At 44.3% G+C, this 16,839-nt stretch overlaps 1 protein-coding gene across 1 annotated transcript in view; it reads right to left on the reverse strand.

Annotated features, from left to right (window-relative positions):
- Positions 1 to 16,839, reverse strand: part of KIAA1549 (KIAA1549 ortholog) — a 119,976-nt gene that overhangs the window by 45,354 nt on the left and 57,783 nt on the right. Inside the window, exons 6-12 of the mRNA XM_076006226.1 lie at positions 15,609 to 15,786; positions 14,442 to 14,572; positions 11,637 to 11,820; positions 10,074 to 10,133; positions 8,621 to 8,769; positions 4,398 to 4,575; positions 557 to 741 (exon numbers count right to left, since the gene is read on the reverse strand). Coding sequence (XP_075862341.1) covers positions 557 to 741; positions 4,398 to 4,575; positions 8,621 to 8,769; positions 10,074 to 10,133; positions 11,637 to 11,820; positions 14,442 to 14,572; positions 15,609 to 15,786 — 1,065 coding nt within the window. The remainder of the gene's footprint in view (positions 1 to 556; positions 742 to 4,397; positions 4,576 to 8,620; positions 8,770 to 10,073; positions 10,134 to 11,636; positions 11,821 to 14,441; positions 14,573 to 15,608; positions 15,787 to 16,839) is intronic.

The raw sequence follows: 16,839 nt of genomic DNA on the forward strand, positions 1-16,839 counted from the left end.
CGCTCAGTAGACCAACACTCAAAACAAAAGATGACTCAGGATACATCAAAAGATTGGCAAATAAACATCCATTAATTTACTTGAAGTTACAATGCTTAAGGCAGGTGTTGCCAGTTTTTAATGATGAAGTTGCCTTCATCAGGGTGGATAAGTAGGCGTTCAGTGTGGTGGACAGAAATAAAGGAGCTGTCTAATGGAGTTGCGTAAGAAAGAGGCAGATCCACAGATCTGAGGAAACCTCCCTTGGCTCTTGTTCTCTGAAAATATCCAGGGGTAAAACAGATCAGATTTCATACACAGAATGGATGTGATCTTCCAACTGACCCAAAATAAAATCACAGGAGAACCCTGGAACTCATATCACATCTAAGCTTCTACACAGCTTCATGTTCTTGGACTATATTTACTACTACAGAAGAAGTGGGGTTTCAGAAGGCAGATATGAAGGCAAAGGGACACCACCATTAAAGCCAGAGGATTTCCTTAACAGCCCAAACCCATTCCATCCCTGCCCCGCAAGACTGGCCAGGGGAACACTGCGGGAGTTGCCCCTTACCTTCTGACGCTGCTGGATGTTGGCCACAGTGTCAGGCTGGAAGTCCAGCTTGTCCGTGCGGCAGAGTTTCCAGTAGAGGATGATGACGATCACTGTCACCACCAGCACCGGGATGACCACACCGACAATGACCCACAGGTTGTTGCTCTGGGACTCGGGAGACGGCCTCCTCACCCTGTCCACAGCTGCGGGCAAGGAAGAAAGGTCTTTCAGTAATTCCTTCTCAACTCATTTACTGAGCTGCATTTGTCTTCTCCTATGAAAAACTTGGAAAGCCCTGATATTTCAGCTCCAGCCAACCGGTTGGTTACAGGTATAATCTTCTGATACAGGAAACATGACCAAGCAAACAAACACAACATACAATGTTACATCTAGGATACAACAGGGGTCACAATGACAGATGTGATGTATCTTAAGACAGGTGGCTAATGTAATGGCAAAGCCAGGTTAATTCCAGGTCTCCTCACTTCCAGCACATCGTCCTACACCAGCCCTATATTCCCACTGCAGGATGTTTCCATACCAAAAATGGTTCTGTACAACTTTGTGCAAAAGAGGCTCTCTTGAAAAGTGAAGGGAAAAGCAGCTACTCCTCCGGAGCATAGTCCCAACCATTGCATGACGTCAACAAGAACCCTTCCCAACTGCATGAGAGTACACGAGTCTGAACCAGGTTTGTGGGAGAAACCCTCTGCTCTTCCGCCCTTCCCTCACTATTCAGTTTCTCTGGCTCGCAAGTGTTTAAGTGTGCCAGACACAGTCCTAAAGTTGGGACCCAACAATGAACAAGCAGAGTCCCTCAAGGAGCCTAGGTTCTAGTGGGGGAAAGGGAAAATTATGAAGTAAATGAACCACTAAACAATTTTAGATAATACTAGTGCTACATACAAAGCAAAACAGTGAGGAGATGTAACAAGAGCACAAATGCAATTGGTTATTTCCACTCTAGCACCTAAAAGAATGATAAAGATGCCAACGTTCACTGCATGAATAGCCACTAAAGATGAAAACAACCCAAATGTTCCATCAACAGATGAATAAACAAACTGTGGTACATCCTTACAACAGAATGTCATTCAGCTTTAAAAGGAAGGAAATTCTATACACACTACCACATGGACGGACCTTGAAAACGTTACGCTAAGTGAAATAAACCAGGCACAAAAGGACGAATGTGTGATTCCACCTATATGAAGTATCTAGGGAAACCCTCAAAGAAAGAACAGTGGTTGCCAAGGGGATGGGTGAGGGGAATGAGCGTTACTATTTAATGGACAGCAATAGTGGACGCAACATCGTGAATGTACTTAATGCCACTGAACGGTACACTTAAAAGTGGTTAAAATGGTAAAATTTCATGTGATAAATATTTTGCCACAATAAAAAAAATGATGAACCTTAAGTTTTTCTACATGGAGCTTGACGGTATTAATTTGGACCCTGCAGTCCTAATAAGTGGCCTGTAGGCCACTGCCTCCATCTCCTGATCTGGGTCCCCTTCCTGAACCTCTGACACGTGGCCCTGCATCGAAACTGATTTAAGAGACTGGTTGTCAAATTTTAAATGACATGAAAGCAAATCTTACTCATTTTGAATCCCTTCCCCTCCCCCCACTGCCATGCCCTTTCCACCCTGTGGGCCCCTCGCCTCTCATGGCCTTAGAGCATCAAGCTTCAGCTCCTTCCCAGCGTCCTCCACTGGCTTCTCCTCCCCCCACCCTCCCTCGTCCTCTGTCTGTGCTCATCTCTCCCCACTCCCTCCCCTAAAGGCTCACGGGCTTCTCCCACTCAGGCTCCAGTCACCCCAGCGCCACCCCCCCTCTAACTCAGCCATTCAGGCCACTTCATAAAAACTTCCCCATGACAACGCCAATTTCTTCCTTGTCTAAGTCAGCCTTTTGTTCTTATTGTCTTTGTTTTGCAAATGGCACCTTATTACTCTTTTAAAATGCCTCTTATTACATAAATGGATCATCTTGATACACACTACACTGCTTTTGCTCATTAATCTGGTCACGACGCCAAAGCCTTGGCTTTTCAAATACACCTTAGTTGTCACGTGCAGGGACTAAAATGCCTTTCGCTCCCTTCGTATGTTGTGATGGTGAATACCTGCTATGGGATCAGAACCCATCTGCTCGAAGACAGAACAACAAAACAGATACTTGGTGCTGGTTTAAATTTGGGTTTAGACCCCCGAGAGTGACAAGGGAGAAAGCATGCATTCTAAAGCAAAAGCACAAATTAGAGCAAAGACTGCATGGGACATGGCAAAAAGTGGCAAAGTGCTAAAAATTTGTATTTTTTAATTTGGCCTGAATATATTTTATATATGTAGCTCATTTTGCATAGAAACAATTGACAATATAGAAGTAGTGACAGAATCAAACCAAAGATCTGAGACAACTGGACACTTCTTAGTTCTAACCCAGTAAAACCCTGGAGAGGCAAAGATCGATCAAACCAGGCCCTGACACCCGGGTCCTCAGGGCTGCTCTTGGGCTGGTCCTGGTTCTGGAGGAGGTTCCTCCTACTGCTAACCCCAGAATTCTACGATTGTTCCCATGTGGTTTTCTAGTACAAAACTGGGGAAAGAGAGGTGCAAGACCAGATGGAAATAGGTTTGAAAGGTGCCCATATTTGGTTGCAATTAACCTTTTTTAAACCATCAAGTGTGTGGCTAGAGCAGACCACCTCTCCAGCAATCAGAAATGTCACAAATGAGGAAATGTAAGGAAGTGCTCTTGCTAACTTTTTTTCTCACTGCTTTGGAAGAGAACACACTAATACGCAGTCACATCTCAAATACATAACACAAACTGCTGATGGTTATTTGCTTAAACTCTCCTATCACCTTCCATAAAACAGACAAAAAGTGTGTCTATCAGCCTCACCCTGGTTAGCCTCCAGAGACAAGGATCAATTTCATGAAGAACCTTCCACTACTGAGGATAATTTCAAAGCTGTCATTCTTTAAACACTGCTTTTGTCTCCTACATGTTCTCTGTAAAGGGTTTTTCAGTATTCTCTGATGCTGAATTCCTTCTAAGCATGTATTTCTTATTGGGAGCAAGTTTCAATGTGTTCTTACAAGGACAACTCTCTGGATCATAAAGGAAAAACGTCCACATTAAAATAGCAGTCTTACTCATAAAGGTATATTTAGAGAAATACACTCTTCCATGCCTCTCCTTTTTCTTGATTTTAAATAACCAAAATCTGAGCTGGAAGAGTAGGTACCGGGAGCAGGCACTGCCGGGCAGGCAGGAGCCAAGACCTTCCAACAATAATAAAGAAACACCAAAATATCTCTTTCTGAATTGTGGATTGGTGTGAGGACTGGGTGGGGGTAAAGAGGATTGAAAAGGGTAAGGATCAAGGACCTCTTTGTGCTAAAAGGCCCTGAAGGAAGCCAATAAATCCAGAGCGCACCTCCCAGCTTCCTGCGTGACTCACTGTCCCCACCAACGTTCAACATATGACATAGAAGGTTTTGGAAGAAATACAGAGCAAACACATTATTTTACCTAGGACAAAATTTCCACAGAGAGAAACAGCACAGGCGTGGGGATAGATGTTAACGTTGATGTAAGGCACTATAAATCGCTGCAACACCACAAACACAAAATGCGAGACGGGAAAAACAGCGCAGGCGACAACTCCAAGTGATTGAAATCCACCATAAAGAAGGTCTTGGCGAATGGATTTTAACACCTGGCATCTTTATGTAAGTGCCACTCCATAACAAGGGCTATACACACATCAGAGCGAGTTAAATTGAGAGCTCACTGTCAGGACAAACCGTCCTGGAGCAGCAACGCCCAGACCACGGACTTACGCTGGGCAATAGCGCCCTGAATCCGGTAACCCAAGATGATGGCCGCTCTCTGGAGATCGATCCTGTTGATCAGATCTGAAGACTTGACGGCGCTGAGTCTCTCTCCATCCTGATCCTCCACAAAGTAGATGAGCTGCACGGGATTGTCATCTCCCTCCAGCCTGGACACATTCACCACCTGAAAGATAACAGGAACCATTAGCATTCTAGAAGCTCAGGTTTCCAGATGCCCTCTCCCAGGTCCCTTAATCCCGACTGTGTCACTCGGGATTCATTCCAACGCTCACAACGAGCCCCTTACGCCATTCAGGGCCCCAGCATCACCACGATGCTCTCTCCGGATGGGAAGGAGGACAGTTAAAATGAGAGTTCCTCCATACAGAACAACAAATGTCCTTTGTCTTGCTCAACATCTTCTCTGAGACAAAGGGACAAGCAGGATATGTGGAACACAGGGCTGGCGAGTCCAGGAGGTCTAGAGTTGTCACCAGCAGGATCCCACATGCCCACCACGCTGTTCTCCCAACATTCACCGCAGGGTTAGCTCCATCCCTGGCTCTCTGAAACTATCAGTGGTTCTACCTGATCCCTCTTGAGTCTATTAACGCGTCCTCCTTATTCTCCCGGGGCAGCGTTTCTCAGCCTCGGCGTTACTGACGTGCTGGCCCAGATGATTCCTGGCCATGGGGAACACTGCAGAGTGGCTGGCAGCCTCCCGGCCCCTGCTCTCCAGGCGCCAGCAGCAAGTGCCCCAGCCAGCACCGCCCAACGTGACAGCCCAAAATGTCTCCTGACACTGCCAAAATGTGCCCTGCAGGGCCAAGTCACCCACCCCAGCTGAGAACCACTGAGTCTAAGGATAATAGACCTCATAAATCTGTAATCTTCTGGGTCAAACAGTACTTTGAGTTAGCCCAAAACTTCTCTCTGGTGTTAAAAGGCAGTCCTTTGACATCACTATTTCAAAATCTAGTACACTCGACATATCACGGTTTTGCATAAATACAGCTTTCCATTTTGTTGCTGTTTCTCTTAATACTATACAACAATTTTTTTTTTAAAGAGACAGGGGCCCACTCTGTCACCCAGGCTGCAGTGCAGTGGCCCAATCATCACTGGGACCACAGGCATATACCACCATGACCAGCTAATTTAAAAAAAATAATAATTTTGTATAGACGGGGTCTCACTCAGTTGCTCAGGCTGGTCTCAAAGCAATCCTCCAGCCTCGGCCTCCCATACAAGCACGACCCAATGCACCCAGCCTATGCAACAGTTTTACTGCTCCTTTAGACTTCAGCAAAAAACACTGGACTGATTTCCTGAGAACAGGATCGACAATGACTCCGAGCCCTTTAGGTCACACGTGCCACTTAAATTGTTGGTCTCTACATTTGCCATTGGCGTGGACAATCTGTAACATGACCCTTGCTCTGCACACGGCTGCTGGACTCTGCCTTCGCCACGGGAAACTTCTGACAAATCAGCAATTTCAAGATTTCACTGTGAACTCCTTCTTCCATATCACACCGAAAGATCCTTAACAACACAGGTCCAAACTCTCATCCCTTGAGAATCTGTTTTGACACTTCATCCTGAGAAGAACATGTTTGCCTTGCCCTCTGGCTGCCGTCTCAAGGCCGAATTCCTGACCGCTTCCTGTCCCCAACAACCTGAGCCCTCCCGCACACCCTAGCGGCAGTGACTGATTTTTCACCAGCCTTTAGAATGGAACACTGTCTAAAGGCTACTGAAAAGGAAGCAGATTATATCCACCTGTCCCTCTACCCATGTGCCTATCTACCCATTCCATTGAAAAAGTTCCGATCAATTCTAAAAGTACGGTTTTCTTCTTATATAAATCACAATCTCAAATATCCAGTGATACCCACTTTGATTCAAGTTTCTACAAGTTTGTCCAGTGCTATAGTTTGGACATTTGTCTCCTCCAAGGCTTACGTTGAAGTCCGATCCCCAGTGTTGGAGGCGGGGCCTGGTGGGAGCTGTTTGGGTCACAGGGCAGATCCTTCATGCATGGCTTGGTCCCTCCCCAGAGCCATGAGTGAGTTCCCACTCTACTAGTTCCTGAGAGAGCTGGTTGTTAAAAAGAGCCTGACACCTTCTCTCTCTCTCTCCCTCTCTCGCCATGTGATCGCTACACGCGACTCGCCTTGGCCTTCTGCCATGAGCAGAAGCAGCACGAGGCCCTCACCAGAAGCAGATGCTGGCGCCACGCTTCTTGTACAGCCTGCAGAACCCTAAGCCAAATAACCCTCTTTTCTTTATAAATCACCCAGCACCAGGCTTCTTGGACAGCCTGCAGAGCCCCAAGCCAAATAACCTCTTTTCTTTATAAATCACCCAGCCTCAGGTACTCATTTACAGCACCGCATGCAGACCAAGACGTCTAGTGTGGAAGTCAGTAAAATCTAATTCCAGCATCCTTTCTGGGTGACTGCTAATCAGATTCATATCTCGACCATATAACCCTGGTGTCATGGAGTCATCAGTTTGGCTAACATCTTCAATTTCATTTTTAAAATTGCTTTCTGACTTAAATCACATGTCTCTATAGAAATTATAGAGCCCACTGGAGAAGTTTTGAAAAACACGTGCAAAAGAGTATAAAGGATAAAATGAAACTCGCCTGATCATCTGAAATTCAACCAACTGAAGACAATCACTGTGAACATTTTGGCACATTCCCTTCCATTCTTTTTTCCCCCATGAATTCTGTATTAATATTTGGATTATGCTGCATACCTCCTTTTGTAGCCTCTCTTCGCTTCAGCATTTTTCTATACCATTAAATTATTTTTAAATGGCTGCATAATATTCCAACATGTACAGATGTACTATAACTTATTTACACATTCCCCAAATGCCGGACACCTAGGTTGTTTCAACATTTTCACTCTTACAAATTAGGTTTGGATGCAGAGCCTTGTACTGTTATACACAAATCCTTGTCTACACTGTCATGTGTGGTCACTCTAAAGGGGGAAGAGAAGCAGAGTGTAGCTTGTAAGCAATTTGTCAGATGGCACCTGGACAGCTTGGTTAACTTTCACAAATCCGTATTCTTACTTAAGGGAGCTCGTGTATCTAATTTAGCACCATATTACACAGTTTTGTGGTGCCCGATAGCTGTTTCATGGCATAAGCCCACTTAGACCTTGAGCTCTATGAAGCTAGGAACTTTTGAATAAGACAAAGCTTTTATATTATATTTTAATTTTTATTATTTGTGTGTTCTCAAATTTCTCTATAACTTACTGCATCTGGCAAAGGGACTATTTTAGAAACTTAAGCACCACGTTTCCGGGGAGGGGGACAAGGAGCCATGCTGACAGGAAAACACTTGGTAGAGTTGTACAATGAGGACATAATTCTAGGCGAAACCACCATGCCCCGCCACCCGGTAATGCATCTTTTTCTCTAATGCCTCTTACCCCTACTCACCTCCCCACCCTGCGTGCAAGCTCACACCCTGCCCTTAGGAGTTCTACCCTGGCGTTTTCTTTCTGAAATGCCCTAGCTCTAAACATCCCATTTTCCTAACTCTACAAGTCAGCAGTTGGTGAAGAAAAAGAATCCACATAATTCATACAGGGATGGAAATAAATGACGTCCCCAACCTCCAAGTTTCTGGGAGAATGTGCATTTTAAATGGGTCACTTTTCAATTCAAACAAATCTGTCTTTTGTAGACTGTCTGCCAGTTTACCAAAGTGAAGAAGCTTTGGGGTAAGATGAGACAACCATGTTGGCAGGAGGCAGAGAGAAATGAAATGCTAGAATGGTGGGTAGAGAGTTTCCCTCTTTCTGATCTATTCAGGACTCTTCCAGCTGAATGATTTCTCTCGACAATGCTATCAACAGTACTTACCATTCCATAAAATAGGCTACATTTTTGTTAATTAAAAAACTATTCTTTGAAAAATAAGGTCATGCGATAGCATGGCAACCCAGTAACACAATTCTTCTGAGATGCTGCCCAAGGCCTATGCCAGCTACTTACTAAGGGTTTGGTAAATAATTTGCCTAAACTCCAGTTGAACTGATACACTGCCAATTCAGTTGCTACCTAATATAGCAATCAGTCAAAATCAGAATTTTCTCATGGCATTTCCCATTTGCATAAAATGCAGGTTTTTAGATGGCCTATGTACACACTGTCTGTCTACCTCTCCCCTTCCCCTCCTCCTTTGGCCCCTAGAGTACCTGCACCACGCTGTTCCCCGCGGTGATGGTGGCCCTCCTCCACATGCGCCTTCTGGTGGACACCTCGCTGAGCAGCTGGGCCAGCTTGCGCTCCATCTCCGCCTGAAACACCTCGTTCTGGAGCTGCTTCTCCACGACGCCCAGGAGGACTGTGTTTAAAAGGAAACACGCAGCACCCAAAACAGGTCAGTGGTATAAAGAAAAAGGGTGTGTGTGTGTGTGTGTGTGTGTGTGTGTGTGTGTGTGTGTGTGTAAGAGAGTGAGAGAGAGAGAGAGAGAGAGAGAGAGAGAGAGAGAGAGAGAGAAAGATTGAGAGAAAGTGAAATTAATGTAGGATTACTGTAAAATGTCAATACCTAGATAGGAGACATTAAAAGGGGAAAAAGTGAACAGGGAGAGGGAGAGCCCAGGAAGTACAGCTCATGAGTCTGTCTATGGCTCCAAGCTCTGAGCATTACCCAGACTGCTGGCCGGAAGTCCCAGGAACTCAGCACTGCGGGAGCTTTGCAACTAAGAGCACCTACACAGGATCAAACATTTTGTCTGCACTTATCTCAAAACTGGAAACAGCATGAGTTCTTATCTTGTCTTAATACTTGGACTCAAAGTTGCTTGAGAAAAGGGTGCCCACCTATCTTCAGTTACCTGCTTTAGACAAAATTATCTGCAAGACAATCAGCTTATCAGAGTGGTCGAGGAAGAGGAGCATGTGCTTTTCAACCAGAACTGGTTTCAATTCTCTTTGATACACAACCACGGGCAAGTTACTTAATTGCTATGAAAATTATCTGGAAAAAGGGACTGATGTGCCATCCAAAGAGGTAGGGCCTTTACATAGGATGTTTTATGTTACACAAGGAGAACTTGCAAGGTCCAGGAATCCCATAAATGGTGACTAGAGCTACTCTGCATGTTCTCTCTCATGCCCGGTGAGTGACTGTGTTGCTTGCATGCTGGGCACCCATTGAGCACAGAACTCTCCGTTAGACTTTTGTGTACCAGATTAGAAAACCTTAATCTGCAATGTCATAGCTCTGAATATCTGACCCAGTCCCCCAAGATAAGAAAAAGCTTCCTATTAATATTTGCTCACCAGGCCACCTTGCTTGTCCTTATTAAACCAGATAAATAATACTTTTAGAAGAAAAAAAAAAAAAAGATCATTGCTTCTGAACCTCATCCTGTTCTGGGTCAGAAGAGTGTCAGTTCCTGTTAGACTCTGCCCTGGACTTGATGTATGATTTTAAAGAAAGCCAATCCTTTTTGTGCCATAACTCAGTGGGACACACTCCCACAGCCAAATCTGAATCCCTTTCTCATTCATTCTTTGCCAAGCACTGAAGGTACATTTTGCCCTAAATTTAGCAAACAGGAAAGGCAGTATCCTTCTCAACATGCCCAGACAGACTTCTTATTCTTACAGTTCCCAAAACATTACATAAGTTAAACATACCTGTTCTGACCCAAGAGGACTTCAACAGCTGAGATAAGTTGAGCTGTGGGTACTGGAAGGCTACAAAAGAGAAAGAGGGTAGGGCAAAATCTGCTTTAAAAAAAAAAACATGCTTACAACAAAGTCACAGCACATTGTTTTTCCTACACTGTTTAGCTCTGCATACCAAAGAACAAAATGCCAGATTAGCGTGAAGACACGGACAGTAGCAGTTTCTGAACACATGGGTCTTGAGGAGAAAGAGAGGGACAATAAGACATAAAGGGTAGCTCCAGCCACATCTCAGGCCACTGCTGCACAGAGAGGCCACCCGCGAGTTCTCTGTTAGATGTCACTGTTCCAGAGCAGTGCGCACTCCCAGTGCGCTCCTCACAGCTCTAGGCTGTCCCAGCAATGGCTCGGGGCAAAGTGGCCACACGTCGGATGGTCCCGGTGCACCCATCATCCGGCATACCTAGTATTTTAGCCATACATGCATCACGCACAACGGAAAGTTGCTATTTGTAAACAACAACTTTATCCCTGTCTACTTTTGTATAGAGTAATGCGTAAAGTTATTCTTTTCAGTTTAATTAACAATAGACTGAAATACATAAAGAGTCATTAGGCCATCTGGCTGTTGCATTTTGAAAAAGAATTTACTATATTTTTCACCTAACTTCAATGCTGGGACCTACTGTATTTTGAAGTAAACATTCTCCTCTTCTCCTTTGCTGCTTGAGTTTGCACTATGAATCTAATGACTTTGGCCGGGAAGAAAGGTTTTGTTTGTCTTCATCTATTACTTTTATTTTAAAATTTACACAGTAAAATTTACTCTTTTGGCATACAGTTTTGACAAATGCATAAAGTTGCGTAAATCACTGCCACGAGGAAGATAAGGAACAGTTTCATCATCTCCCCCAAAATTGCCTTCTGCTGCATTTTTTGTCATCGAACTCTCCTCTCACCCTTAACCCCTGACAACCACAGATCTGCTCTTAACCCCCAAGGTTTTGTCTTTTCCAGAATTGGGGCACTTTCTACCAGTGCCCCTTTACTCTCAGAAGAGAGTAATAAAGCCAGGCGCAGTGGGTGGGGGAGGAGGGCTCTAGAGACCCCCCTGGCTTGAACCTGAGGAATTCCAATATTATCTGGTTTATAATCTGGAGTTTGGTCCAATATTTCTTTGAAAAATAAAGGTCACAGTGAAAATATTCTGTATGATACCACAATGGTAAACACGCATCCTCACACATTTACCCAAACCCACAGAAAGCACAACACCAAGAATGAAGCCTCGTGTAAACACGGACTCTGGGTGACGGTGATGTGTCAGCGCAGGTTCACAGATTGTAACAAACATGCCACTGTAGGGGGGTGGGGAGGGTTGGTCATGGGGGGCTATGAATATGTGGGAGCAGGGGGTATATGGGAAAATCTCCAAACCTTCCGATCACACTTGTTGTAAACCCAAAACAGCACTTAACAAAAATAAATCTTTAAACAAAATTTTAGAAAGAGACCCACCAACAAAAATACCCACAGCCCCTCCCGGGCGCGGCAAAGGGGCCCAGTACTCACGCTCTGCGATCTGCAGCACCGGGTAGCCCAAGTAGAAGCTGAACTCCACCACACTCAAGTTCCTCAGCAGCTCGCTCACTTCCGAGCCGTTCAGAAATCCCTGAGCGCTTTTAACAGCAAAAATAATGTTCACCGGGCCGCGCCGAGGAGTCACCCTTGAGGAACTGACGGTGATATTCAAGATCTGAAAGAATGAAGTCAGAATAAACTTCTACAATAAATTAAAACTTTCACCTGAGAGCTTGCCTGTGATTTCTCTCTCACGAGTTCTCTCACCGATTTTTTAAAGGGAGGTAAAGTTTTTAAAGGAAAGAGTAATTGGCCTTCTAACCCAGTTTTCTTTCCTAAGACTTTAAATGCTCAATTTTAAAACCTGTTTCTTGGCCGGGCGCGGTGGCTCACGCCTGTAATCCTAGCACTCTGGGAGGCCGAGGTGGGCAGACTGCTCGAGGTCAGGAGTTCGAAACCAGCCTGAGCAAGAGCGAGACCCCCGTCTCTACTAAAAATAGAAAGAAATTAATTGGCCAACTAATATATATAGAAAAAATTAGCCAGGCATGGTGTCCCAGCTACTCAAGAGGCTGAGGCAGCAGGATTGTTGAGTCCAGGAGTTTGAGGTTGCTGTGAGCTAGGCTGGCGCCATGGCACTCACTTTAGCCTGGGCAACAAAGCGAGACTCTGTCACAAAAAAAAAAAAAAAACCCTGTTTCTTACATTGAGGGATGCACTGAGCACGAGTATTTATAGTCCTCCTTGATCCCTCCTACCCAAATCCCAGAGAAATAACAGTCAGTCAAACAAAGGGGAATAAAGCCACAAGCGCACTGAGACGAAGAAAACTCGAGATTCTGTCAAATTTCTAGAATATGGAGAAAGGAACGGATCATATCAATATAAACCAGAACTGAGGGAACACATAGGCATGGCCTGCAGCAGAGCTGAGAGCCCTTCCCCCGCAGAGGGCCTGGGGTGCCAGGGCAGAGTGAGCAGCAAGAGTGAGACCCAGAGTGGGCTACAGAGTGGTCATCGTAGAATTAACTGACAGCCTGTTCCAAAGAGCTGAGGCCACCTCCCCTTCCTTCCTAAGTGCCACACCCAGGCTAACACTGGGTGCCAGCGATAGCTACATCTTCACGCAGAATAACATAAAGAACTGCTCCCTGAGGTGAATGAACCGCCTGCCCTATGGTGGGTGTAGGCTCTAAGCAAGAAGCTGGGCAGAGACCGAGATAACTCCAGTGCACATAAGAGACAAACAAGGAAAGAAAGTGGAGGGGTGAAAAAAACAGCCAGCTCTCAGCTCTGCCCTCAGAAACATGCTAAAGTGCCCCATCCCCAGAGAAAAGACTCCTTATCTTGACACTGGACAGAGGATGTTCTCCGTCTGCCTCTGACCACACACCGCACGGAGAGAGATGTCTAGAGGCCCGAGTGGACATTCTGCCCAGCACCCAGCGCTCTGATGAGCTCTCCCATCAGGAGATGTGCTGATGTAGAAACAGACCCCGCAGCTGCAGGGGAAGCTGTACGAGCTGCCCAGACAAACAAGCTGGTTCCTCATCCCTAACAACCAACCAACCAATGGTCTCCAGACGTTTATAGAAACTAACAGTGCAAAAGCAAAGGACCAACATCGACACGCAGAACAATGCAGGGAAAATCAAGATAACTTAGGAAACGGAAGACAAATTTTTCAAAATTCTAAATAATGTCCACAGAGAGTCTCAAGGTGATATTGCCTCATCCTTCAAGACAATCCCACAGGACAGGCTACAGTGAAAAAGGAGCAAAGGACAATGAAAATAAAATGACTGCTAAAAAAAATTCAATAGGCTGGGCATGGTGGTTCACGCCTGTAATCCTAGCACTCTGGGAGGCCGAGGCAGGAGGATCTCTCAAAGTCAGAAGTTCGAAACCAGCCTGAGCAAGAGCGAGACCCCGTCTCTACTAAAAATAGAAAGAAATTAATTGGCCAACTAAAAATATGTAGAAAAAATTAGCCGGGCATGGTGGCACATGCCTGCAGTCCCAGCTACTTGGGAGGCTGAGGCAGAAGGATCGCTTGAGCCCAGGAGTTGGAGGTTGCTGTGAGCTAGGCTGGTGCCACAGCACTCTAGCTCGGCCAACAGAGTGACACTCTGTCTCAAAAAAAAAAAAAAAAATTCAATAGAGAGATTGAATAATATAATGGACACAACTGAAGACTAAATTAATGAGGTGGAGAACATGGTTTAGTAATTCTGTACAAATAAGGAATAAAAGAGATGGAAAATATGAGGAAAAAATAAGAAACATGGAAGTTGGACCCAGGAGGGCCAAAATTTAACATGCATTTCAGAAAGGGAGAACAAAGAATATGGAGGGGAGAAGAAAGAAATATAAAAACAACAGCAGTTTCCACAATACATACAAAGCCAGTTCTTTGACTGCAGCTATACCATGTCCAGAGTGAAGCATCCCATGGTATTCCATAATTTGGAATACCAGTCTATGGTATCCCCTCCACTGGATGTTAGGTGGATACCATTCCTTTTGGAACATTCTTGAATTTCCCGCATATGGTCATGTCTTCAGCTCACCATATCTGAGCTCCCTGGTGAGCAGCTACTCTGCAACCCTCCGAGATGCTTAGCCCGTACATGCTACATAGACCCTCCTCCACAGGTAGGGATCAACACTGGCCCACGTGACCTGATTTCCTCCACTGGAAGGAACAGAGTTAAGCACATATTAAATGAAACACTGTGAAATAATTTCCCCTTTAAAGGGTAAGGCACTCCATTCTGCCTTCAGTGATACTCTCACCTGCACCGTGAGGTTATACGTCCCCTGGTGGTGTTTTCTCACTTCAAAGAGAGCTGTCATTAGGCCTTTCTCGATGCGCTGGGTGAAGTTGCAGAAGCCAGTATCCACACTTGGAGGCACAAACTGAAGTACTGAAAACAAGGACAGCAATCAAAGTCCCATGAATAAGGTATTTCTTAAGTATGAAGGAAAAAAGAGGGATATGCCATTTCTATGTACTAATATTATCTCATGGAAATGGAGAGTAGCTGGGACTACAGGTGTGCGCCACCACACTTGGCTAATTTTTTCTATTTCTGGTTGAGATGGGGTCTCACTCTTGCTCAGGGTGGTCTCGAACTCCTGACCTTAAGCAATCCTCCAATCTCGGCCTCTCAGAGTGCTAGGATTACAGGTGTGAACCACTGCACCCGGCCAACTGGTACCATTTTAAAATGGAAAAATACCTAGCATAACAATTTGAGCATTAGAAGCTGAAACTGATTGAAACATTTCAGATATATATAAATTCATTACAGATAAATTCTTAAGTATTCATGGGTGAAATGACACGATATCTGGCATTGCTTTAAAACACTCTAGTGTCCTCAAAAAAGTTTATGGGGGATAGACAAAACAAAATTGGTAAAATGTTGGTAATTTTTAAATTACGGGTATATGTGGGCTTAAGATATTATTCTCTTAACTTCTGCATATATTTGAAAATGTCCATAATAAAAAGGTAAATGCAATATTAAGGAATTACTGTTAACTTTAGGGGGTGTGATGATATTATAGATAGATGTATATATATGTGTGTATGTACATATGTGTATATATATATTTAATAGTCTTTATTTTTTAGAAGCATGGGCTGAAATATTTACTGGTGAGATGATTTGACGCCTGAGATTTACTTTAAAATAACATGAGAGGAGGGAAAGTGGATGGGGTACAGATTCAATCAGACTGGCCAGGAGCTGAAAATTGTTGAAGCTGTAGGATGGGTACATGTGGGTTCATTAAACTATTCTGTGTACTTTTGTGTATGCTTGAGACTCTCCATAATTATAAAGTTTTGAAAAAATTAAATTACAAATTTAGTAAATGATTTCCAATTTTTTAAAAATTTTAAAAATAAAATGAAATTCTATTTACAAACAAAACAACTGTGTTCAGCTGTCTCACCTGTTTGAACTTGGAATCTGGACTCTGGCACCAGGAAAGAAGGTTTCACAGACAGGATTAAAGGAGACTGGTCACGCACTAGTTTACTGTTTATAAGCACATTTATGACCGATATCGCCGTGTAAACGAAAGGACCAGATGTTACAAGGAAAGTGAAGTCAGTGAATAGTTCATAAACCTAGGAAAATAAAAAATACAAAAGACAACTCAAACCTAAAAGAAGTTGTGTTAGACAGACAAATATGAAAAAAAAAAATAAAGTAAAAAAATAAACTGGTAGTTTCAAACGAAGGAGTGGTGCTTCTCAGATAGTCACAGTTTTATTTTAGTTATCCATTTTATTCTCTGCCAACCTTCTCAAAAACAGCACAAAATTACAAGAGCTGTGAGAAAGACCGGCCAATGATATGAACTGAATATAAGTTAGGGAGAATTCAAGGTGCTTGTTGCATTTAAACCACATAGAAAGGGGAGCTTATGCTACTGAGCAGCACAGTTCAAAATAAATACAATAGGAGCCACTTAACACAACTTTAAAATTTCCAGTGGCCATATTAAAAAACATAAGAATAGGTCAATTAATTTTAAATATGCTTTACTTAATCCAATATATCTGAAATAGCACTTCAATGTGTAGTCAATACAAAAAACTATTAATGAGGTATTTTATGTCCCTTCTTTCACTGCATTTCTGAAATCTGGTGTGCACATCACACCCACAGCGTGTCGCGATTCAGAAGGCACGCCCATTTCACAGGCTCCACAGCCACACGTGGCTCCTGCCTCTGCCCCGGATGTCACATCTCTAGACAGGGATGGCTTTCAGGGCTCATCGGGGAGAAGACGTACCAGCACAGGGTCCGGTGGCAAAGATCTGGGAATCTACCTCTGTCTCACTAAATGTACAGAAAGACACATGTGTGCTCGCTCTAAAATCTAATTTAAACTCAAATCCAAGTCCTTTAATGGGTATCAAGGGAAGCGAAATCGTGATGGCCCAGACCCCGCCACCTCTGGCCCGAGAACCCCTTTGTTCCAACTCTGCCAACACATCTCCCCACGGACTAAACCTGACCTCATCCGGGGTCAGGAAAGGCTTCTCTGATGCAGTGACATTTGAGTGGAGATCCAGAGAATGAGTAGGAGTGAATCAGGACACGGGAGGGAAGAAAGGAAGGAGAAGGATTCCTCGGACGTAATCACCTGCCTCCAGCCCGCCCCTGCGTCCTGT

This window comes from Microcebus murinus, chromosome 9 (genome assembly GCF_040939455.1).
Source record: "Microcebus murinus isolate Inina chromosome 9, M.murinus_Inina_mat1.0, whole genome shotgun sequence".
NCBI lineage: Eukaryota > Metazoa > Chordata > Mammalia > Primates > Cheirogaleidae > Microcebus > Microcebus murinus.